General features: G+C 37.3%; 1 protein-coding gene across 9 annotated transcripts in view; it reads right to left on the bottom strand.

The window, feature by feature from the left end:
• The window catches only part of Pds5b (PDS5 cohesin associated factor B), a 283,823-nt gene that overhangs the window by 135,799 nt on the left and 121,917 nt on the right, over positions 1 to 26,107 (bottom strand). For 8 of the 9 annotated variants that reach the window (XM_087199489.1, XM_087199485.1, XM_021266499.2 and 5 more), the window contains 4 exons: positions 7,917 to 8,043; positions 4,119 to 4,322; positions 676 to 762; positions 469 to 566 (listed from right to left, as the gene is read on the bottom strand). In XM_087199489.1, the coding sequence (XP_087055615.1) occupies positions 469 to 566; positions 676 to 762; positions 4,119 to 4,322; positions 7,917 to 8,043 (516 nt within the window). Of the gene's footprint in view, positions 1 to 468; positions 567 to 675; positions 763 to 4,118; positions 4,323 to 7,916; positions 8,044 to 12,007; positions 12,149 to 26,107 lie in introns of all 9 variants that reach the window. The other variant, XM_087199490.1, reaches the window with a different exon arrangement.

Raw genomic sequence — 26,107 nt, 5'->3', positions numbered from 1 at the left:
TCCTGTATTCCCCAAATCTTACAGTATTCAAAATACCTTTCAAACTACAGTCCTTGGATTACTTTCTCCCAATTTTAACCAATCTCAGAACGAAAGTGATGAAAATCTTCATTTCTATCTTAGCCAAATTGTTTTAAGATTCTAGCACATAATTTTAAAAACACAAAATGCTCAAAATAACCACATGCATTTAAAGGGGTCAACATATATTTAAATAAAGGAGAAATAATAAAATTTTTTAATTGACCTACTCCACTATTCTATTAAACAATATTTAATCCCTTACAATACAAAATTAACTTCATTCCACTCATTTTTAAAACATGTAAAAAATAAACTTAAATTTTTAAGTTATAACTCTTAGCCCTCTAATATTTACCATAACAAACCCAGTTTATGTGAACTCACTTGTAAGTTAAAAATTCTTTACATTTTTTTAATACTTTATACTTAGTAAAATAAACTTACTTTATAACTGAAAATAATGTTCTGTATAGTTGGGTAAAAATTTCATTGCTATCTTCTAGCTCAAAGCATATGTTATATGACTTGACCCAAGCAATGTTCTAAAAATAAGAGGACAGACAAAAAATGGAATAAGTACTTTAACTGAAAAATATGCAAACATATAAAAAAAGTTTAAAATGTCACCTCAAGATAAAATGTACTGCTTACCTCAAGTAAATAAAAATACCTATTGAATTGTGGACTCTTTGTATCCTCTAGTCCCTTTAACTGCCTTGTTATAAACATAAATATATCCTTAAAAAAAAAAGACAAAGTACTATTTAGATTATGAATGCTAAATGAAAATACACGTTTAAAAACCTAAAGCCAATCCAGCGCGTGCACGCGCACACACACACACACACACACACACATCACATATCACATCACAATTACATTGTAAAGAACCAAGAAAGAACTGGACAGATTTCTTAAAAGTGCAACTTTATAAGAAAAACACTAGGTATCTGTGAAAGCGAAACTTTTAGAGGCTAAGTACCCAAACAACAACCCAAAATCCACTTATGTATCCCAAAGTGTCAACAATGCAATTAAACCTAAATATGCTCAGCTGCTAAGGCGATGCTGCAGTAACTTGGCTCACATGCCCACTACACCACACATGCCATAGGTTCACCACCACAGCTATATACCTTAACATCCTTCATAAGATAACATTAAATCATTTACATGATCTTAAAGTAGGGAAAGAATATTTTATAGAAAGTTAAATAAATAGACCTGAAAACCAAGTCAACTAAAATTTATGTTATAATCAGAATTTAACATGTTGCAATCAATAACTGAGAGCTGATCTGATTTGCTGGAACAGCAAAATATATTCTAATTATGTAGAAAAGGCACAGTTTAATAATATTCACAATGGGCATGTAATTCCTATGTCTCATTGCCTGGCAGCTTGAACCTCCAGTGGCACATGCATGACTGTCATGTTAGGTGGCTTTTTATTAATTTTATTAGTAAAAAGGACAATAAAAGTGATCAAATCCATTTGCACCACCAGTGGTACAAGCCACCTGATGGGACAGTCATGCATGTACCACGGTGGTCCACATTGGCAGGAACATATTAAGAAACTTAAAATTCCAAAATAAAATTGCCAAGTGAGCTAGGCACAGTGGCCCATGCCTATAATCCCTAGCTCCTCAGGATGCTGAGGTAGGAAGATCTCAAGTTCAAGGGCAGCCTGGGCAACTTAGTAGATGCTATTATAAAATAAAGTAAAATGGGTAAGGACACTGAAGCTCAGTGACCTAGTATGCTCAAGAAGCCCTGAGTTCAATCCCCAGTACCAAAAAAGGTTATCAAGTGACAAGATCAGATTGCACACAGAAGCTCAGAAATTTATAAAAGTCTTAGAAGTCAACTTGTCAGGCTTCCTATCCAATACTGTAATTACTTGCATTCTCCTCCCCCCACCTCACCACCACCACCATTTATCAGTCTATCCCCTTCATCTCTTTCTTTTGATTTATCATTATATTCCCACTTGTGGCTGTAGAGACAGGTTCAATGTCACTTTGCATTTTCATTAAAATGAGTTTTACGAAAAATACAGATTGATGTTTGTAAAAAGTTTTTTTAAAAGGCTTAAAATTATAAAAGCTAATTCTTTCTACAAAGGAAGTATGTTATCAATCAATAGGAGAAAAAAGATTGTCCTATAAGGAAAGTAAGCATTTTTAAAAGGAAAGAAACATACTATGCATATGCTGAGTGGTTTTTCAAGTAAAGTACTATCAGAAGTACACCCTTCAAAAAGTTACTCTAATAGCAATAATGAAAAAAATATGTCCTCCATAAATGAACCCTTCTGAGACCATCTAAAAAGAGAAACTGGCCATACTGGCTTTAGATGGGAGAAAGGCAATAGCCAACTTATTTATAATCTCTCTAACAATGATTGACCTGAAAATGAAGCCAGGTATATAAGAGTTTGCTAATGACAATAACAAACTGACCGTGGAAACAAAGGTGAGGGCCAACGTGACACAATTAATTATACACATATGTAACACTACCATAGACAAAAACATGAATTCAATGCTAATGAAAACAGACTAGAAAGTATCCTTTTAAAAATCAGTAATTTTTAAAGTACTAATCCTACTAAAGGGTAGGGGGCCTAGAATAAGACCAAAAGATTGCCCCCCCAAAAAATGATAATTTTTCAGATATTCAATTATCCACAAAAACCCTAATTTAATCTCAGCTCTTTAATATTCTTCTCATAAACTGTCCTTTTTTGGAAAGCAAATCTGTACTTCATTACCTCCAAAACCATGACATAAGTCACTGATTACTAGCTACTCAGGATAAACTGAGAAATCCACAAGAGGTAAATAAGCTGTACAGCAGCAGTCTTAATGTTTCCTCTTCATGAGAATGTCAACAAGACACTTGGTGAGGAAGAGTCATAGCTTACACCAAACAAATACAATCATTCCTTTAACCAATTAAGTATTTCCAAATCTAAAGTTCACAATTAGAAACCAATCTATGTACCTGGGAACACAACCACATGACCAATTCATGTTATCTACTCTAAGTCTCTGACCATTCTCAAATCTTAGAATTCAGTTCAACTTTTAAATAACAAAACTGCCCTCTACTTCCTGCATCTTAAGATTCTGTCACCAATGAAAAAAATATAAAACAAACATGCCCAACTGGCAGGCATTCCATACTTGTATTGGCAGATTTGATCAAGTAGCAGGTTCCTCACTCTAATTATCAAGAAGCAACTTTATGAGTCCAAGAACTGTGTCTAGTTTTTTGTTTTTATCCTCCACCACTGTAAACCTAGTTCTCAACAAACAACTAACATCAATGTTTGTTAAATGAAACAAACAAACTGCCATTTTTTCACACTTTGTTCTACCAGCCATGTCCAACCTATAGCCCATTCTTTCTTTTTTGGGCCTCTTTTTTGTTTGAGGAAAGAGAAACTGTCCTGGGCCACATATAAAATACATAATATAGCTAACATATTTATATCAAAATAACAAAACTTCCCTCACTTTTTTTTAACATTTAAGAAGGGGCAAAAAATAAATAAATAAATACCAGCAGGCTGGACCAACAGTTTCCACAATTATCTTCTATTCTAGTTGCTTTGTTTCCCAAAAGGTTCTATCCTCTCTTATAATCACTTGGCATCTTTTATATAGCTTGAATCCAGGTTTATACTAGGTAATGTCTTCTAAATAATGACTGTGGTCAACATGGGCTTTCAAACGGTAAAAGAACTGCCTCAAAAATGATATTGAAAAACAAAGGAGGCCAGGGAATTGGCTCAGTGGTTCTGCCACCTGCCTCACAAGTGCAAGGTCCTGAGTTCAATCCCCAGTACCAAAAAAAAAGAAAAGAAAAGAAAAATAAAGGGCTAATGATAACATAATATTAAAAGTATAGTATTCAATGTATCAATCTCTTTAGAACATCAAAAATTATTTAAAGTAATTTCAAAATAAAGAAGATCAACAAAAGATTTCTATAGCTGTCATAGAAAACATAAAAAAGTAAACAATTCACCACCTAGAAAGATACATAAAAGTATAAACTTGGCAGTTCTTTAAATCTGTACTTGCCTTTAGTTTATCAGGTGATGTGTAAGGAGCTTCAGGAGCATAAATCCTGAAAATATCGGCAAGGCAGCAGGCTACCAGTAAACGAACATCTTTATCAGGATGCTTGAGGAAAAAATCTGAAGCAAGATGTAAAGCTAAGTTTAGATAAAGTTCCTTTTCTTCTTCAGAGTCCTGGTCCATGTCCATGAAAGTTTTGACAACCATCTATATAAAAACAAAAATAATCAAATAGTGAACTATTCCATGTAAAAATTCAGAAATCTGAAATAAAGGCCATATTAACTGCAAAGGTTAACTCCAAATTCCACAGCAAATGTGAGAAAACAAGACCCTTCTATGACCAGAATAATCCTTTTTTTAAAGACTAAGTAAAATAATGTTCCTTTTTATAATATTTCTAATCTTTTCATTAAAAGAAATAACATATCACTAGGGGAAAAAATCTACTTTGACAATTTAATTTTCCATCTGAGCCACTAAACTATTCCTGACATGGCTTTACATATTTAGCTAAGGGAGAATATATAAACAGACTCAAGAAATGATGTCAAAGATGTTCCTTTAGCACTGAAAAGTTACCGTGAAATGACTACCATAGCATCCTTCAAAATATTTGTCGAGCTACAGTAAAAGAGAATATGACATGTATATTTCATTAATTCAAAGGCATGTATGTGTTGAGAAAAAAATCTGTAAGAAATGGATCCTATATTGAAAACACACAATAAAAAAACAAGAATGGTGAGGCATTATATAGTTTAAATTCTACGTAGAGCTTTCTTTAATGATAACCTTACTCTGTACTATTCTTACTTTAAATGAGATCTAACAAAATTGCCTAACCTGTTAAGAAAGAACTGGCATTTAAACATAATTCTAATGGAAGGGTAACCATCTAGCATCCACTAGGTGGTGCTGCAAATACTATGCAAGGCAGAGGTCTTGCCACCAAGTATCAATGTCTAGCTTGGCCTTTTATACTGTAAAGATTTCCACCTGTTGTAGAGCTAGACTTCTTTGTAATAAGTAGTGCAAGCTTGTGATGAATTCTCAGACAGCCATGGAAAGGCTGTTCCTCACAGAGCAACTCTTCACTTCTATTAGGTCAGATGCCAGAAACAATGGACAAATCCTTCTAATGCAGCAGTTAGTTTAAGGATGTGATGTCCAGGGCTACTCTAACTTTTTAGCACTTCTAAAATGTATGCTTTAGCCAGGTGTGGTGGCACACAGCTTGTAATCCCAGCTCTCTTGAGAGGCAGGCACAAGAGGATCTCAAGTTCAAGGCCAGCCTGGACAATTTAGAAAGACTATGTTTAAAAAAAAAAAAGCTTAATAACCTAGATGTTTACATTTACATACACGCACATGCGCGCACACAACACATGAAAAAACCAGCTTGGTACAGGGAACTATTTTTTTCTTTAGAATCTCTTCGTAGGAGTGGGACTGAAGTACGTTCTGAAGAAAATGTTATAGAAAAACTAAAAAATTATTTAAACAATGTCACCCTACATATTAACAAATTGCTATAATTTACAAGACTTATACAAGAACTATACATATCAAAAATTATCATCTCACATAAAATTCTTTTTATATGTCTCTAAAAAGGATAAATATAGCAGAAAGTTTAACTCAGGAAAATAAATGATTAAAAAAAGTGTATTAACCAGATTACTACTAGGCATAAATGTCTGCAGAATAATGAAAGCATACTATCAAACACTAAATATAAGTACTATGGAAATCATTATACCAAGACTAACAAAATTTGTTCAAAGTACACATATTTGAAATTCTCCCTACGATCTGCAATTCAAATGGTGTTACAAAATTCATTAGTAACTCCTATGAATCTAAAGATATCTGAGAAAAATAACATCTCTAAAAGACATTAAATGGTAATAAGACTGGAAGTGTATAGGTACTCTGTCTGCATTCAAAGTAGTGTCTCAGCAAACCACAGGGTCATTTACCTATTATTCCTGAAATCAACAAATTTGAGGAAATAAATATATTAGTTCCTCTAAAAGTTCAATAGGTCAAGAGAATGTAAATAATGTAGAAGGTGAAATATGTCATATATTAAAGGGGTATGTAACTTGACTATTTCTAATAATCTATACATATGGTCCTAACCAGATAAAATATACATATTAGCTAAATTTAACCTGCTCAAAGACATCATTTCTTTTAAATTAATATATACCTGACATTCTAATACTTCATATATAAATGTATAATATCCAGGCCTTATGTAAAATGTATAAAAGTAGTAACATCCCTTTCTCCTTGTAGAAGTATGCAATGTAGCAATATAAAAATTATTTAAGGCAACAGAGCCTTCAATGATTAAGAAGTTTTTCCACAGACATCTACGTAATTAATATATCAAACATTACACAATGTATATATGTACTGAACTATTGCATGATAACCCATTAATATATATGATTTTTATATTTTTGTATGTTTCTTTAAATGAAAATAATAATACATCAAACAATATAAATGTCCAGGTAGGTAAAATCTACAGGGAAAAAAATGCTCAAAAATAAAGACTGAGTGTTACAATTTAGATCTGGACTGTCCCTCCAAACTCTCATGTGTTACAAGCAGGGATTTTGGAAGGTAGCTAGATCATGGGATGCTGTACTCATCAATTGATTCATCCACTTAGTGATCCATTTCCAAGAGCACTGTTGGGGAGGTGGGGTCTAATCAGAAGAGACAGATCACTGGGGCATGACCTAGAAGGGTGTATCTCCTTCCCCTGCTCCTCCTTAGCTCTCTGCTTTCTGACCATCATGAGGTAAGCATTGTTCTTCCACCATGCTCCTCTGTCATGTCATTTGTGCTTTGAGAGACAGCTGATCATGGACTAAAAACATGGGCCAAAATAAACTTCTCCTTAAGCTGTGGGTGTCAGATATTGCGTCCCAGTCACGAGAAAGTGACTAAGTCACTGCTAAAAGAACTCAACATTCTTCTTGCCCACCATACTACTTCAATCATTTTAACAATCACAGAGACCCATCACTGGCCTTTCCTAAAGGAAAGGTGAAACATCATTTAAATACATATACGAGACCCATGCCAAATAGTGACTGTCTCATCCACAGAAGCTCACTATAAATCTTTTTTTTTTTAAGCTCACTATAAATCTTGACTTGTAGCCAGGTGTGGTAGTACAGGACTATAATCCCAGGACTGGAGAGGCTGAGGCAGGAGGCTCACCCTGAGTTCAAGGACAGCCTGGGCTACATAGTAAATTAAAGGCCAGCCCGTAGTACATAGCAAAGACTGTCTCCAAAATAAAAAAAAAAAAAAAACAAAAACACAAATCAAAAAAATTTTTGACTTGTTACCACGTCAGAAGCAGAAGAAGCTAATAACAAAGAAAGTAACTAACCAACAGCTTGAGTAGTACAAACCCTTAAAACTTTCTTCCTCAGATTTAAATGGTTGTTTTAGAAAATAAATGGGATACTGTATAAAGAAAGGAAACAACTTTGTGAAGACAAAAAAGAATACAATATTGTAAATCTGTTCTCTATAATCAAGTATGGGAGGCCCTAGAAACTCTTAAGTTTCACCTTTCTAACTGCTTTCCCATTAGCAGCAGCCAAGGAATCCCTACTGCTCTTACCTTACTTACTCTACTTCCTTATATACTTTCTGTCATTTGCTGCTTTAATTCTTTACATTGCCCTAACAAGATACAGCCCTATGTGATTCCCATAAGAAACCCCCAAATTAAACAGATACCCAAAATAAGTGCTTAATTTTACTCACCTTTAACCGTCTCACCATCTCTTCTTTAGATATTTTATCTGAGATTTCCTTAACACCCGGAGGATAAGTAATTTTTCCATCATTGGTCCTTGTCTTGGAATGAGCCATGATGGAAATATTTTTACCCCTAAAACAAGAAAATTATGAGATGTAAACAAAAAAACAAGTATAAACAATTTTATATCAAACATAAAAGGTAACTTCCCCCAAAAAATAATTTATAACTGTCTCCTAATTTAGTGATTCACTTATGTAATGAAAATCATTCTACTGAACATTTATCAAATCTTGTTTTTATTTTCATTTCCTTCACTAACAAGCTGTCTGTCTTACTTGCACTATCCCTCCAACAAAACAGCCATACATATATATAAACACATATATAACACGTTTTTATGGAAAAATTATCCAAAATAAGCAATTTTTAAATGCCAGATTACTCAAACAAAAATCTATGAAAAAACAGGAACTTAAGAGAGTAAACACAGTAATAGCACATTATATCCATTTATACTCAGAGTAATGATGACAAAAACAGAATTTAGTCTTGGTGATCTCATGGGACAAAAAGGACAGAGAATCTGTACCTGCCAAAGCAGAGAGTCAAATAAAAAACTCTCCTGACATTAATGTGGACTATTATTCCACTCAGAAATGACACACCTGCAAAGGAGAGTGTAAATCAGAAATCAACCTGTGCCCCTTATCCTAATCCAACCCATAGATGGAACACCAGAGAAGGCTGCTTTGGTGCTAAACACAGCAAGGTATTATCAGACTCAGGGCTGGAAGAGCTAATTAGTTTTGGCTATAGGCCTGTACATTTGCTGAGATTCACATGACCTATACAGTCCTGAAAACCTCAAAACATAAACTCAGTGACACCCCCTCACCAACTGCTTGTATTCCCAAGCTTTTAACACAAGTAAATCCAAGTCCTGCCTAGAGAAGGGCAGCTTCATCCTAAGCATCAAAGGAAAACCATACCACTATGATGTTTCTGAGACAAAGAACAGTATTCAAGTCAAAAATAACTAAGCACCTTAAGGAAACAAAACATTGAGTGAGAACCAGAAGAAACACTAGGCACCAAGAACAAATCAAAAATTCTTCAGATACTATAGCAAACAGATCGTAAAACTACTATACATATAATCTTAAAGAAATGACAACTCTGAAAATATCTGCAGAAAAAATTAAACAATGAGCTATAAATCTGAAAACAGAACTAAAACTTCTTAAAAAACTGAAATTTTAAAACTCATGGATAAGTTTTCATTAGTAGGCAGTAAAAAACTATTGCAATCAGTTAACCAGAGGAGCAGCCAGAATACAACATTGAAGAATGTAAAATTGTAATATGGAGAAGAACAAAAAGGTCTAACAGTAACCTGTGACTCATGGGAATATCAAGAGAAGTATGAAGCTGAGTCTAAATACCTATAGGGTATATAAAAATGCCTATCCACAAGTTCAAGAATCCAAACAGGAGAAGCTTACTCTCTGGTGTTAAAAATCAGGATAATAAATACTTTTAACGGAACATAGTATCTGAAAGAGGGATAAGAAGGGACTTTGGGGATGCTATTTAAACTAATGTTTTCACTTTGTATATAATCAGCTAGAGACATAACGCCTGTCCTTTTCTGATGTTATACTGCAACAAAAAGTTTAACAACAAAAAAAAAAGCTCCTAGACTTAAAACTTTAAAAGCATTTGTTGGTGAATCAAAAGAAACCAAGTACATAGGGGCCAGGGATTTAGCTCAGTGGTTCCGGTGCCTGTCTCACAAGCACAAGGTCCAGAGTTCAATCCCTGGTACCAAAAAAAAAAAAAAAGCTTCTGAAGAAACCAAGCACAGAAACAATAGTCAAAAATTGCAGACCCATCTTATAAATACAATAAAACAACATTTTACTGACCACTTAGATAAAATCGGGAAGATATTTATTTAATTACCAAACTACAAGAAGAAAACAAAAACACTATTAAGATACTGAATCAAGCATCAATAAATCTTTCCATAGAGAAAAATATTCAAATCTAAGTAGCTTTTCCATTGAGCCCCACCCATTAATTAAGAAGAAATAATTCCAACAACAAACTATTCCAACAAATAAGAAACAAAGAGAATGCTTCTTGACTAATTTTATATAAATAACTAGCCTAACTTCAGTACTTCAGTAACCCCATGAAGACAGTGGAGAAACGGAAAGTCAGAGACCAATCTTACTTATAAACACAAAACTCCTAAACAAAAAAGTCAGGAAACCACACATGGCAACACACACAGACACAAACACATACACACACACACCCAGGAATGAGAGGATGAATTCACCAAATAAACATTAAAAAACAAAAATTATGTTTGAATTAAAATATGAAATGGATTAAAATGAAGAGTTTTAATAAATGAAAAATATATCATAAAATACAGCATCAATTCATGACTGTAAAAAAGAAAAAAGAAAAATAAGCTTGGTAAGTTAAAAATTGGACAAAAGTTGCCTTTATCTTCAAAAAGTACAGTGTTATAACACCCTGTAGCATAAATCATGCTTTCTGATGATCCACAAATTTTATTTGTGATCTGAAATACAAACATTCCTGCTGTCATTCCTGCAATATCATTACAGTCTCAAGGTGACTATAATGAAATGTTAAACAAGAAAGGAAGGAAAGGAAAAAAAAAAATAACAGGTGTGAGAATTAAAAAGGAGGGAATCAAAAAAGGCATTATTCGTAAATGTTATGATTATGTGCATAAAAACACCAAAAGGATTTACAAATCACTTGAATTAGTGAAGACTGACTTTAACAAGTATGCAGAAACAGAAAAATCAATATACAAACATTAATCACTTACAAGTAACACAATACTTTCCTAAGCACCACAGAAAGACAAGAAACTGGAAATAATAGGCAATATACATTAAAAGGAGAAATAAAATTGTCCCCATTTCCAGACGACATGATTGCCTAAAAGACTGAAAAAGAATCTCAAAAACAAAAACAAAAAAGTTGCTCCTTCAAAGTTGCAAGATATGGGCTGGGGATTTAGCTCAGTGGCACCACACCTGCCTTGCAAGCACACATGCTGAGTTTGATCCCCAGTACAGCGGAAAAAAAAAGAAAAGTTGCAAGATACAAGATCAACCTCCAAAACTGTACTGACAATACATACTAGCAAGAAACAGTGTCATTTTAAATTACTCTCCCCACTCACCCACTGATGAAATACTTCAGTATAAGGCTAACAAATGATATAAAGGATTTAAGTATGCTGAAAACTACAAAACACTGATAAATGATAGAGGTATACCATGTCCATGAAGTGAAAGATCCAACATAGTGAAGTCATGAATTCTCCCCAAACTGATCTATAGGTTAAGGATCCCACCAATAACCCAGTAAGACTTTTCATAGAGAAAAGTTTATTTTACAATTTATATAAAAAGGCAAAAGAACCAGAATAGTTGAAACAACCACAGAAAGGAACAGAGTGGGAGAAAATCATTCTACACAGCTTAAAATTTTCTATGTGTAGTAATTACAATAAGATAGTGTGATGTCAGCAGAGGACACACACATAAAAACAACAAATAAAACTGATTTTTTACGAAGATGTAAAAGAACTTCAATGGAGCATTGTCTTTTACACAAAGTGCTAAAGCAACTAAATGTCCATAAACAAAAAGAAAAGTGAAGCTTAAATTAAATAACTCATACCTTTATATAAAAGTTAACTCTAAAAAGATCCAGGATTAAATGTAAAACAATAGAGCTTTTAGAATAAAGTATTCTTTTATAGAAAAAAAAACTTTAAGGGTAGATGAAGACAGGGACACTGCCAGTTCCAATAAGGCCACCCACCATCTTAGAGAAACATAGGTTTCATTTTATTTAGGTCACAGAGTACATGTCAGTAGGACACAGAAGACATGTCAGCAGGGCACAAGCAAGGACATGTCAGTAAGTCACAAACACGCTGCAAGCCACAAGCCACAAGCCTGCCATTTCTCCCAACCCACCCCCTCAAAAGCCCACCAAAAGAAGTTATAAAAAAGCCTCTTATCCTATAAGATACCTTCTCTGTTCTGCTTGCACAGAGGTCCCTCTCAGGTTTAGTGACAAACTTGCTTGGACTGTTGAGTTCACATCCCTGCTTTCCTGCTCATCAGGTGCCAAAACCTGGAGAGCAGGAGTGAAAAGCAGAAACTCTTGCAACCTAGGAAGCAATGGGCAGTGGCTGATCATCCTGGGATTACTTCTAGATCCTGAGAGCCACCTGTTTCCCGCCATGTTTCCCCTCCTTCCCAAAGAGTTGGTAGTGCAGGTTCAACTGCCCTTGGCAGTGTGAAGCCCTAGTTAAGGTTACCCTTTGGTAAGCCCTCAAAACCCCCAGAGACAACTTTAAAACCTCAACTGCCCCACTGGGTAATCAACCCTCCCCTCCTTTCTCCAAAACCTTCCCTTTTCATGAACTCCAATCTAGGGACCATCGTGCCAAATCTCAAACCAGACATCCACCACCAGCTGCTAATCCATCACCACTCTTGGGAGAGTAAGATTCTGGCCCAATTGACTTTCTCTTGGTGCTCAGAGAAATCTAATCCACTGTCCCCTCCCCCTTTTACTTTCCTAACCTTTTTTCCTTCCTCTCCATTCTCTATTAGAGAATACCACAAAAGGGGGACCTCCTACACTCTGACTAAGGGAGAGGGGTACTTCCTTTCAGTATGCAGGACAATCTCATCTGGTGAGGAGCCTCTGCACCTCGGTCAGGAGGCCAATTATAGGCCAATCGACCCATTTGCCTGACCCTGGCTGCCTATCTTACCTTCCCCCCGTAATGGGCAATTTTCTCCCTCAAAAACATCAGGAGACCTCCCCCTCAGCTGTCTCCTACATTATCTTTCCAAATTGGGACTAAAAAGAGACATTAAACCAAAAAATTTTTGATCTTTTACTCTACTTCCATGTGGCCCCAGTACAGACTTGATAACGGGTCATGCTGACCACCTGAGGGTACTTCAGATTTCCAAATTCTCTAAGACTCTGGTAACTTCATCTAGAAAAATGGCAAATGATCAGAGGGTCCCTATATCCAAGCTTTTTTACCCTCTGTGAGCAACCTTTCCTCTATCCTACTCTCTCCTCTCTCCAAATTCTTCTCACAGAACCAAAACTACCCCCACAAAAACTGTTATCCTTGCTCTTCACCCAAAAATATCATACCTTTACCTCCCTCTACCTTCCTCTGCTAATAAAGTCCATCGTGCTGACTATCCCCTCGTCCCAGGTAGCAGGTATTGAGGGGCCCATTCTCATTAACATTACTTTCTCAATTACTGATCTAGAATGTTTCAAACAAAGAATGAGGTGATTCTCGGAAAATCCCATAAATTAAGAAAAGAATTCCTGCTATTCAGAATACCTCACTTGGGTAAACACTTCCCTTATTCTCTTGTCCACCTTTACTGATGACAAAAGGGAGCATAGCAGCTGAAAACTACACTAATGAGCTGCACCATCAACACCCTGACAGGCACTGAGGCAGCTCGTGGGGTCCCCAGGGCTGAACACCAAGACCCTAATTGAACATATCAACTTACAACTTGAGTAGTATAAATTGCAATCATATGATCACTTGTTGGCCAGCAGAAATGTAAAAGAAATAAAAATAAACAGGTCAACTATAAGTGCCTCAGAGAAATCACCCAGGTGGCAGATGAAAGCCCATCCCTCTTTGTGAACCACCTTTCAGAGGCCATGATTAAATATACAAATACCAACCTCAACTCTTCTGAAAGCCTATTTCTTCTACACTTCCACTGTTTCCTAATCTTATCCAGAAATCCACAAAAAGCTCCAAAACTTAGAAAATGGACCCCAAACACCACAGAAGGAGCTTATAAACCTTCACTTAAAAGTTTTCAACAACAAAGATGAGGAACAGAGAACTGTAAAAGAAACATACTAAAGCTAAATATCAAATCTTGTCCTCCCTAGTTCCACTCCCAGCCAAAAAAGCCTGTCAAAAACTCCACCTCACAACCACCTAGCAACAGCCATCCATATCACTGGATCTGGATCACTGCAGCAATCCAGACCACTGGGCAAAAGCTTGCCCTAATCCCTGGCCTCCTGCAAAGCCATGTCTTAACTTCAGACAGTGAGGCCACTGGAAAATGGATTACCCTCTGGGAAAGTCAGCCCCTTGCCTGAGTTCTCTCCCCTCCAGGTGACCTGACACATCTAGAGAAGGCCTTAAGACTCTTACGGCCCTGTCTTCAGCCCAGATCCCAAGGCCTTCACAATATCAACAGATCCAAGGCTAACAATGGTGGTGTACAAAAAACAGGTCTTTCCTACTGATTCAGGTGCCAGCCTCTGTGTTCTTACTGACTATTCAGGACCTTTGCTTCCCTCCTCTATCTCAGTTGCTGGAATGAAGGGCCTAATAGAAACACTAGCCAAGACTCCACCCTTATACTGTTCTTGAGGTCATATAACTTTCACTTTCTTGTTAACCCCTCACTATCCCACATCGCTTTCAGGAAGAGATACACATGGGGGCATCTATATACATTCCCTCACCTCCTTCTCAGCCCTTCCTTATCCTACCAGCTGTACCCCCTTATGAGCCCCTCCCCTCTAAGGCAACCCACCTCTTCTAATCACAAGTTGAACCTACTATTTGTGACACAACAAAAACCCTCCCATGGGGGCTGGGGATTTAGCTCAGTGGCACTGTGCCTGCCTCGCAGGAGCAAGGTCCTGAGTTTGATCCCCGGTATCAAAAAAAAAAAAAACCCTCCCATAACCATCCCCTCAAAATATCCATGGGACCCTACTCAAGCTGTCATCATCAATCAATACCCTTTTGGCTCCAAAACCCATCCTGGCCTCTGGCCCATTATCAACCACCTTCTTAAAGCCAAAATTTTTATCGCTACCCACTCCCCACTCCAACAATACTTCCATCCTTCCTGTAACAAAAAGACAACCCAGGCTGGGGATTTAGCTCAGTGGTTCTGCCACCTGCCTCACAGGCGCAAGGTCCTGAGTTCGATCCCTGGTACCAAAAAAAAAAAAAAGACAACCCAATGGCACCTTCCAATTCATTCAAGATCTTCAAAAGATTAATGAAGCTATTGTTCCCATTCACCCAGTGGTTCCCAACCCCTACACCATCCTCTCCCATATCCCCAACACTAAAAACTTTACTGTTTTCAACCTCAAAGATGCCTTCTTTACTATTTCCCTCAGCCTTGATTCCCAACAACTTTTCACCTTTATCAGGAGAGAACCCATACTTCTGTTTACCCAACAACTTACATGGACAGTTCTTCCCCAGGAATTTCGGGATAGCCCCAACTCTTTGGCTAAGGACTTCCAATCCCTAAACCTTGCCCTCAGCCACCTGTTCCAATTATGTTGATGACCTTTTACTTTGCAGCTCCTTGAAAAATGACTCTATCCCACACTACCTCCTTTCTTAAATTCTTGAGGAAAAACGGATACAGCGTCTCAGAACACAAAGCCCAGCTGGTTACAAGAGGTCACTTACCTTAGCCTTCACTTCACCCCTACTACTTCCTGCATAAATCTTCCTTTCCCCCCAAAAATCTTCCTTTCCCCACCACAAAACAAGATCTCCTTTCCTCCTTAGCTATTTTAGACGTTTGATCCCAAATTTCCCACTCATTGCAAAACCCCTCTATAAGGCTTCCCATGGAAATCCCTGAGAAAGTGCCAAAAACAGACTTATTTCCCGTTTCTTTCTGGGACCTCAAGCAGGTACTCCTTGAGGCTCCTGCTTTGGCTCTATCTAATCCTAATAAACCTTTCTTTCTATTTCTAGCTAGCAAAAAGAGACAAGCGTTAGGGCTACTTACACAGCTAAGCTGGAGACTCCCTCCAAACTGTTGCCTATTTATCCAAACAGTTCAACATTATAATAAAAAGTTGGCCTCTCTGTTTACAGGTCTCAGTGTCAGCTGTACTCCTTATCCCCAAGGCCCAAAAGTTTTCTCTCCACCAGCCCCTACAGGTACACTCTTCTTCACACAGTCTTTCTGACCTGCTCAGCCATTGTGCTTTAACTCTTCCCTCTCTGGCCTGAGTTCAAGCCCTACAGTCTCAGCTCTTAAGTCTCAGTCTGTCCTAAAGCCTGCCATCCTCCTCTCAGTAACTGACTCTCCAGACTCTACCTGCCAATACAAGTGCACCAAGTGCACAGAGCTCCTTGATTTTACTCTCACCTGCTTCCATCACATAACCTTGGAACATTTTCCAGGGCTCCCCAACTCATTTATTGATGGAAGGACTTCAAAGACCAACCCTTCCCAGGCAGGGTATGCCACCACTGAAGGCTATCGTGATAGCCAATCATCCTACCCTCCCCAAGAAGTAACTGAGGCAGCAGCCTTCCCCACAGGGACAACTTCACAGCAGGCAGAACTCATCACACTCACTAGAGCTCTCACTCTCATAAAAGATAAAAGCATCAACATTTATAAAGACTCCAAATATGCATATATTATCCTATAATCCTACATTCAAATGCCCAAATTTGGGCATGAAAGGAGATTCCTAACTGCAAAAAATACCCCTATACAAAATGGGCCCCTAATTCAAGACCCAGAGGTGGCTCTTCCACACCACAGAGTCATTCATTTCAAGGGCTATCAAAGATCTAACTCACAAAATAAACATGTCAGACATATCATTTGTGGAAATAATAAGGCTGATAGAGTAGCAAAACAGGCAGCTATCAAACCTTTCTCCATTCCCTGCTTCCTGTTCCCCCTTACACCTTCCTGTTCACCCCAAGAAATAACTACTTACACAGGATGCCCAACAAGAAGAATAGGGGCGGTTTCTCCATGAAAAATTGGTCCTTCCTGAAAGCTTGTGAAACAAAATTTCCTTTCATCTTTCCATGAGCAGTTCCATGCTGCATCATTCCCTCTGGTCAAATTCTTACAGACAGACTCACATACATCTCATTCATTGTTTCAGGACCTCCTTGCAAAAGATTATTGCCCAATGCTCCATATGCCAAACCACCAATCCCCAGAGCAACCTCAGACCTCCTCCCTTCCCCACCCTTCAATTTTAGAGATCCCTCTCTGGCACTGACTAATCACCTTCTTAAATAGAGCCTAACGAAGGTTTCTCACCAGGTCCACTTAGAATGGATTAAACTCCTAACCCTTAGCCCATTTCAAACTCGGGTCTCTTCCCTGCTCAGCCCCTTTGAGATTCTATAGAAGGTCCCTCATTCCCTTCACATTTCCTACCTCTAATTCAAACCTACTCTCCCCTCCTTCAAATTTTTTACTTAACAATCTTAGGCATCTCTTTTAGAAGTATGTTGACTCCACCCTCCCAAAACTCTCCACCAGTCTAGATACCCTCATTCCTCCATCCCTACAACCTGGAGAATGGATATAAAACTCCCCAACCGCTCTCAGAAATTAAAACCAAAATGGACAGGGCCCTTTCAAGTAATCCTGACCACCCCAAACAACAGCAAAATTAAAGGGTCATTCCTCCAAGGTCCATTTTTCCTCTCTAAAAAAGGCTTTCAAATGCACAACAACCAGACCCGTATTTCTGAAGATCACCAAGCTGCCTCCTGTGACACAGATCAAAGACACAGCTAGACAGCCCCATGAGTCTCTCTCTTCATAACTGTGCCCATTTCTTGACCACTCTAATAGAATTCTCCCATTATTCACCCTCTTCCTCCGTAGACACCATAATCCAAGACCTATGGCTACAGGGAACCCTCTCATACTTCTCTCCAGAACCAATCACCACCATTACTTCCTGTGTTCTCCTGCTCCAATCTTTTCTTTCTCATTATTACTCATCCTCTTAAACCCTAACATCAAACACAGACCCTTCCTACATACCTCAAACAGATGCTCTTATATGGCTAAAATAACCCAAACTTTTAATGGATCTATCCAACCCCCCTGCCGGGTTCTGCCTCTATTTTTCTCAGATAGCAGACTCAGTAATCCCTGCTCACCTTGGAACATGGATAAACTGCAGGGCTACACTTCATGGAGACTGCCAGCCCCAGGGGCACAGTCCCAGCTGAAGGATCTGATGTTAGACTCCTGGGGGCACTAAAGGGTATCAGACAGGCCTTAAAGGCTCACCAACTGCCACAGTGGGGTCATCACTTGTCCCTCCCAAAACGGACTCCATCTAGCCCAACTTGCTTCTCTGCACATTTGTTGAACCAAACAAGATCACTTTACCCCAGTCACCTCCTTGGATCCCTCCGCCTCTGCAAAGCTTCTGATCAGCATAACTTTAACTGCCTGGGAAGTCTTTTACAGGTACTTGGATACACTTCCTTCCGGGGCAGAATACTACCACATCTGAATACTGTCAAACAGGCGAAAGGACCCCCTGAAAGGCACTTCCCTGGCCCTTGGATATGCCCCAAAATGCAAACTCCTCAATATGCCTCAAGGCAAAGTCTTCCTAAACCAAAAATTCACCACTCTTAGCCAAGGGGGTCCCGCAGTATTACAATCAGCCCCACTCCTTTCCCCCTTGACAGCTGCAACTTTTGCCCCTCTTTCCATATATGGCATAAATTTGAGGCAGTCCAACATTTACTTAACTCACCCCCAGACTTCCTTCTCCCGACTTGATTTGATTTCATGGGATGCCTTTCCCTAAAGACAGGCATCTTCTCAGTGTGTGGAGACAAGGCATTCATTTGCCTACTTACCAACTGGACTGGAACCTGTACATTAGGCCTCCTCGCTCCTACCCTTTCCTTAGCAACATCCAATCTACTCATAACTACCTCCCTCAGAACCCATGTAAGGGCACAATGCACCATATAGCTAGTCCCCTTAATGGCCACCTTGAGAATAATTACAGGAAATGGAATGTGGATGGGGTCCTAGGAGTCTCTCTTTCAGAGTTCACCAGGCTGTCAAAAGAATTTGCTGAGGGACTCAAAGAAGTCTCAGACCAACTAGGACACTTGCAAGATCAAGTAGACTCCCTGGCTTCAGTCATTCTCCAAAACTGCAGAGGCCTTGATCTCCTGACAGCTTCACAAGGCAGCAAATGTGCTCGACTCCAAAAACAATGCTGCTTTTATACCATCAAATCTGGTAAAACGTCTTTATGAACAGACTTCCAAACTCCTTGAAGGCTCTTCCAATGATCTGTTTCCCCTTCCTCTTTATTGGCTCCTACTCTTCCTGGTCCCCTTAATGCTTATTATTCTTTTCCTTCTTTTACTTCTCTGTATAATTAACCTATTCCAAAGATTTTTTTCAGGAATGAACAGCAACCGTATTCCAGGCAACTACTCAAGAACACCTCTAAAGGCCTTCCTTCTCCAAAACCATAAAAAAACAAACAAAAAAACCCAACTTCATAGCTCCCTCTTAGCAGAAAGCCAAGAAAAGAATGATGACCTGTTTTCCTATACCCCAGGAATGATAGAGCCTGGGCACGGATACCGCCAGTTCCAATGAGCCCATCCCTTATAGAAACGTAAGTTTCATTTTACTTAGGTCACAGAGGACATGTCAGTAGGTCACAGAGGACACATCAGCAAGCAACAAGCCTACCATTTCTCCAATCCATGCCCTCAAAATCCTGCCAAAAACTGCTATAAAAAGGCCTCTGAGCCTGTAAGAGACACCTTCTCTGTTCTGCTTGCTCAGAGAGGTCCTCTTAGGTTTAGCAATAAACCTGCTTGGACTGCTGAGTTTGAGTCCTTTCTTTACAGCTCCAAGAATTCTTAGAAATGACAAAAAATTGAAGATCCATAAAAGGAAAAACTGATAAACAAGATTTCAAAATTTAAAACATTCTACTGTGTGAAAAATTGTTAAGATGACAAGGCGATCTACAAGTTAGGAGAAAATATGTATAAAAGACATTTTCTGATAAACATTACTGAAATACATAAAGAACTATGAAAAGAACACTACTAAAACAACCCAATTATTAAGCGGGCAAAAGACATGAACATTTAAATGAAGAGATACACAACAAATAAACACAAAAATATTAGCTCAGAAAAAAAAAAGTTGAGAGACAGTTTCCATAAATGGGTGGGGGTAAAGTGGTAGTAATATACAGATCAAACGGACAGAACAATTTGAATAGTTCAGAATCCGTTACTGAACTAAAAGTATAACTAATGGAAAAAGTAGATGAAAGGAAGCTAAAAAGGAGAAGATTAAGAGCCAACAAAGAAACAAGCTATGCAGTTCACACATAAGTCTCAAAGCACTGGTACTGTAAACAGAGATCTAAAATACTTCTGTAAATATACACAGGCTATTTTCCTCAGAGTACGACATTACATACTGGCCCTTGTCTACAAACACTAAGCTAACTCTATGGATTTTAAAGTCTCGAATACATATTTTCACTTTCCGTGACCTGGACTAGGCAGAGAATTCCTCTCCTTAGTAACATTCCAAACACTAATAGCATGTATCCCATTGTACTCACAGTAGTTCTTTTTTTCTATGTCTGCTCCTCCTAATAAACCACAAACTTAAGACAAGGACAGTGTATCATTTTATGCTAGCCATCTATCTATCATACATTCACACATACTACTAGTAGTAGGTTTTCACGAAGTATCTGCTGAATGAATGACCAGAATTAGTTTAATACACTGTGATTCTAATAGCTAGTAAAGACTAGACAGATGAGAAATAAAATATAGTAAAACCAGTTGGAAAATGGCTGTAAAATTTCAGTTAAGAGGTAATGAGGTGCTGACTGCAGGCAATGATTACAAAACAAGAAATCCAAATCAAATAGTTATGAGAGGCAGAAGATGGTTGTAAGATTCTGAGGCTTTTTCCTGTGAAGTCATTTATTTAAATATTTATTGAGACCTTATTTGGTATAATATACTATACCAGGTACAAGGAATACAATGACAAGCAAATATACAAAATCTCTGACCTCATTTTAACAGTAGAAAAAACAGAAATCCAGCCTTAAGGAGCATTAAGTTTCATTTAAAAGGCAACTGGAAATTATAGGTCCTAAATACTAGAGAAAATTCAAAGCCCCAGAACATTTTAATGTCATTTATCTCATGGTACATGGATTTACAGGATCAAAAAAGAAAACGTGTAGGTAAGTTAAAATATTAAGACTGAACCGCAAGGTCCCAAGTTCAGTCCCCAGTACCCAAAAAAAAAAAAAAATACTAAGATTGAACCTCAAAGAAATCCTTATGTTGGTGACCTCCCACAATAAGAGTACAGAAAGATAGGAGAGAAAACAGAGGAAAAGTCAAAAAAGGAGGATAACTGTTATAAAACATAGAGGAAAGTGTTTGAAGATGGAGGGTGATACATACTGAGAATTTAGTAAAAAATGACCTTAGCAAATACTCCTTTGAATTTGGTAAGATAATCTTCCAGGAAAAAAAAATTCCTGGGGAATAATGAAAATAAACATGAAGTTATAAGGTAAGAAAAGGGAAATGGGAAGGAAAAAAGCAACATACAGGGTATGCAGAGGAAGAAAGAAAGGGTACAAAAAATAGATTTTTGCTTACTTAAAAAAAAGTACTGATACAGAGCTGCTCTTAAACAGAATGTCAAGGCTTTGCTTTAATATAATTCCTTTCCTCGTTGCTGAATCTCAATTATCACCTTTAGAGCAAATTAAGCAAAAATGTAATGACTGTACTTTAAATATAATATATATATATAAAACTAACTGATCAGTAACTGAAAAATCTTTTAACAGATAATATATGCTTTAGAACAATGTGCTGATTGACCAATTTTTTTTTCTATTTTAAAACAAACTTTTTTAAAAAGAAAAGCTTAGAATCTTTATATTTACCATCAATTTATAGTAAAACTATAACCCAGAATTTCCTTACTTTCAATGAGTAATCTAAAATGCTTTCAGAAAGCACTGAAATTCAAAAATAATTACATGCATATTGTTACATTTACATTCTTACGTCCAACATGAAAAATAAAATACAAAAAAAAATCCTATCCTAAAGAGCTCTAGATAATTTAAATATAATGATCATTAACTAAAGAAAACATATTGGCATTTTTCTGAAATCACACTAATAGCCAGGGGGAATCAATGAAATTCTCTCAAAAAATGTGAGATCTTTTCATTGGATGGAAAAAATAAAGCATTCGCAAGAATGACGAATAAAAGCATGAGCAATTTACAGTAATAAGAATTATAATTTTCAGGGCTGGGGATTTAGCTCAGTGGTTCCACTGCCTACCCTGCAAATGGACGGTTCCGAGTTTGATACAGTACCAAAAAAAAAAGAATTATAATTTTCAGTTAATCTAGGAAGAAATAAAGACCAGCACCTGTTATTTTCATGATGATTTTTCTTAAACCTCCACAATGTAACATTAGGGTCATAGTCACAGAAATCAAATCGAATCACTACTAGAATCTTCTATTTGGTCGTGTGTTGTTGTTTTTTTTTTGATACCGGGGATGGAACTTAGGTCCTTGCGCTTGCGCAGCAGGCGGCGAAACCACTGAGCTAAATCCCCGGCCTTGGTCGTGTTTATTAAAAGCTGTTCTTCCTCCTGGGTCTTCACTCCAGGTTTGAGGTGGAATTAGAAGAAAAGAATAAGACTTTGTGAAGAGTCTGCTACACAAGGCAGTCTTCCATACAACTGGTACCTCTTACAACCAGCAGATGGTGTCCTGCATAAAGATAACCCTTCTAGTATACTGTAAGTAAGCATAAAGAGAAGTTAGGCTTATTCCTGTCAAAAGACAACAAAAAAATCTAATGAGAGTTATTCTAATGAGATGTTATTCTTCCGTAAGTATATAACCCTAAGGCTATATTTACATATTTTCCAACTATTTAAACAAAAACTTATTTTTTCCCATATACAATGTATACTATCTCAACTCCCATCAGTTCCTAACAGCACAGGTAGTGTTCTTTTAAATCTCTTTAAAGTAGTATTTCATTTTAATAGTGGTAATATTTTTCATTTGCTGGACAACTTGTACTTCTCTAGTCAGTCCAGTCCAATGTCTCATTTGTGGGGGAATAAAATGCATACTTCTCTATTCATTCACCTCAAATCTCAAGCACATATTCTTGCACCAACACCCTTTTCTTGGTGGACTGCATCTAATTTACTAAGAAAATAGAAACTTTGTTGAATAGGAACTTCCTAGGCCTCCTGTCACCAAATTTACATGCTTACATTTACATGGTTACATTTGTAACCATTTCATCCTTCCTTCCCCTTACTAGCAAGGAAGTGGCCTCTTTACATCAAAAACTAATCCCTCCACAAGTACACAAACTCCCACTCTCAGGTTTCCTCAAACACTTTCACTTCATTAGTTCTCTTCTTTCTACTTTAACATCATTCTGTGTCTACCATATCCTTTCTTTAGAATTCAAATATACTGTTCAAGGAAAGAAGGAAGGAAGGAAGGAAGGAAGGAAGGAAGGAAGGAAGGAAGGAAGGCAGGCAGGCAGGCAATAAAAGAAGATATAACATATATGCTTCAGACTACAAATACGCCACCAACTATTGTATTCTCTCCAATTACCATCACTGGTAATCAAAAAGTAATTCAAAGTAAAATCAAGCTTCTCAAAAAGTAATCCATATTTTCTATCTTCAGTTCCATTCACTTTTTTTTTTTTTTTTGCAGTACTGGAGATCAAACTCATGACCCTGCACTTGTGAGGCAGGAATGACACCACGGACCTAAATTCTGGGCCCTCCATTCATTTTTCATACTAACCCAAACTGACTAATCAAAACAGCCTCTTATCCCCTCCCCACCATCATCAGCAATATGCTTCTGTCATAGTCACTGAGAAAGAAGGAAAAAAAAAAAAGGCAACAAATTCTTCCCTTTCCTGTATTTGTGACTTTGTTGCTCCTTCTGTCAAGAAGAGTTTTTCTGGCCCCTGAATCTCAAATGGTCTTACGATTCACTTTGGCCAATGGGACACTGGCAAGCTTAATAAGTATTTGTGCCCTGGTTTCCTAATCCGCTACTCCTGGAACTCTTGTTTTGGACATGTGAGCAAGCCCCAACCTGTCCTGCTGTTAACTTAGAAATCATATGGATAGCGGTCCCAGTTATCCAAGCCACGGTCATCAGGAACAAGCCAGTCCCAGCCAAACTACCACACACACACAAACACACACACACACACCCCTGCAGATGCATGAGCCAGCACAGCTAAGATCAGCTAAGCCTAACCTGGAGATCAGTAGTACCACCCAGATTAGCCAAATTGAAACTACCAATCTGTAGATCTGGAAACGGAAAATGTCACTGGTAATTTGTTATGAAGTAAAAGCTAACTAAATGTCATCAGTAACCTCTATGTCGCCAAATCAAATAAATACTTTCCTAAATCAGTATGACTGTATGAACAACAGCCTCCTCCTTAAAACACTATTTTCCTTTAGTTTCTACCATGCTTCTATCTTTTCCTGATTTTTCTCCTTCCTTACTGGTATCTGTTTCCTTTTCCTTTACCCAATGCCCAATCTTTAAGTATCAGTAATTCATTAGGGCTCAATTCTGGGAGCTTTATTTTCTTTTTAATCTGTATACTTCTCTCCAATCCTTCTGCTTTTAAAAAGTTTAGTTAATAAACACATTACCCCCACCAAGTTTTCTCTTTTGAACTCCAATTCATATCTACAAGAGTCTACTTAACATTTGCACACAGGTATTCTAAAAAGCATCATGAATTTCATACACCCAAAACTAAACAAGAAACTCTCAGTTCCTCTCCTCTCCAAAAATATCCTCAATCTTCAATCTTCTGTGTCTAGATAGGTGGTTGTTACTTTGTGCACTACAACTTCCTCTCAGAAAGCTGGGAATGATCCTTGAATGATCCCTTTCAACATTTAAAATCAATCATCAACCCTGCAACTGCTATATGCAAAACAAATGAAATTCAAGCTTATTTAGCCATCACTTCATCACAATTTAAGGCACTTTGAAATCCTTCTTCCCATTACAGCCAAAATGATCTTAATATGGTAATCTCTTCATATCACTGTTTTATGAAACATTCACAAACAGGTTCCCACTATTGTTAGGGTAAATTCCAAACACACTAATCTGTCCACATTCTCATTACACTGTACTCCTTAAAGGCACAAAACCAAAATCTGTCAGAATATTCTAATTCCTTCTGCTTCAAAACTATTTTTTCTCCTCTCTAGCCCTCATGCCTAGCTAATACCAACTTTTCCAAGTCTCATCTGTCACTCAAGGAACCTGCCAAATTTTCAAACATTTATCATAAATGTAAATATTAATTCTCTAATGTGATTCTCCTTCTAAACTGTAAACTATATGAGAATACGCATCCTATTTTGTTTATGGCTATATATCTAATGTATAACACAATGGTGGTAAAAAACCAAAAGCTCAATAAATATTCTTAATAATGAGATCAATTGTATACAATTATGCCCACTTTACAAATGAGGCTCAGCGATTATGCAACTACAGCAAAATTACCCAGCAACTAAAACTAAGACTGATTTTTATCTTATTCCAAAACGTATGTCCTTAACCGAAGGGTTCCCAATCTTTCAAGCACTTAAATCCCTTAATAATCAGACCCAAATTATCTGTATCTATATAAAGTTCTATAAAGTTTTTTACATGCAAAATTCAGTAACAATGCTTTAACATGAAAATACAATACACTGTCAATACTGCCCACCATCCATACCAGCATTTCTTAAAATATTTAAGTGTGGCAACTATAATTAATAAAAGTGTGACAAACATTGTAGTTTTCAAAGCTCTTTCATACACATATTTTTTCTCAAAATCCTATAAAGTAAAAAAAGGAATTTTCCCTAGTTCGAACAAAGAAAATGAAATTCAAAGAATTTATGAACTTGCATACAGTAGTCACATGCAATAATGCCAGAAGCCAGGATAAGAAGCACACTCTCCTTAAGAGTCCTTGTACCAGAAATTAAAAATCACAACACTGCAAAATCAAAGTAAATGGAACAAATAAAAATGTTAGGTCACTGAAGCCAGGCATGGTGGCACACAACTGTAATCCCAGAACTCAGGAGGCTGAGACAGGAGGATAGCAAATTCAAGGACAATCTGGGCTACACAGTGAGTTGACGTGAGA

This window comes from Heterocephalus glaber, unplaced genomic scaffold, assembly GCF_053883595.1.
Source record: "Heterocephalus glaber isolate CG9 unplaced genomic scaffold, H.glaber_assembly_v1.0 deba00001720, whole genome shotgun sequence".
Taxonomy (NCBI): Eukaryota; Metazoa; Chordata; class Mammalia; order Rodentia; family Bathyergidae; genus Heterocephalus; species Heterocephalus glaber.
The sequence above is the reverse complement of the archived record's forward strand: the minus strand, read 5'-3'. Positions and strand labels throughout refer to the sequence as shown.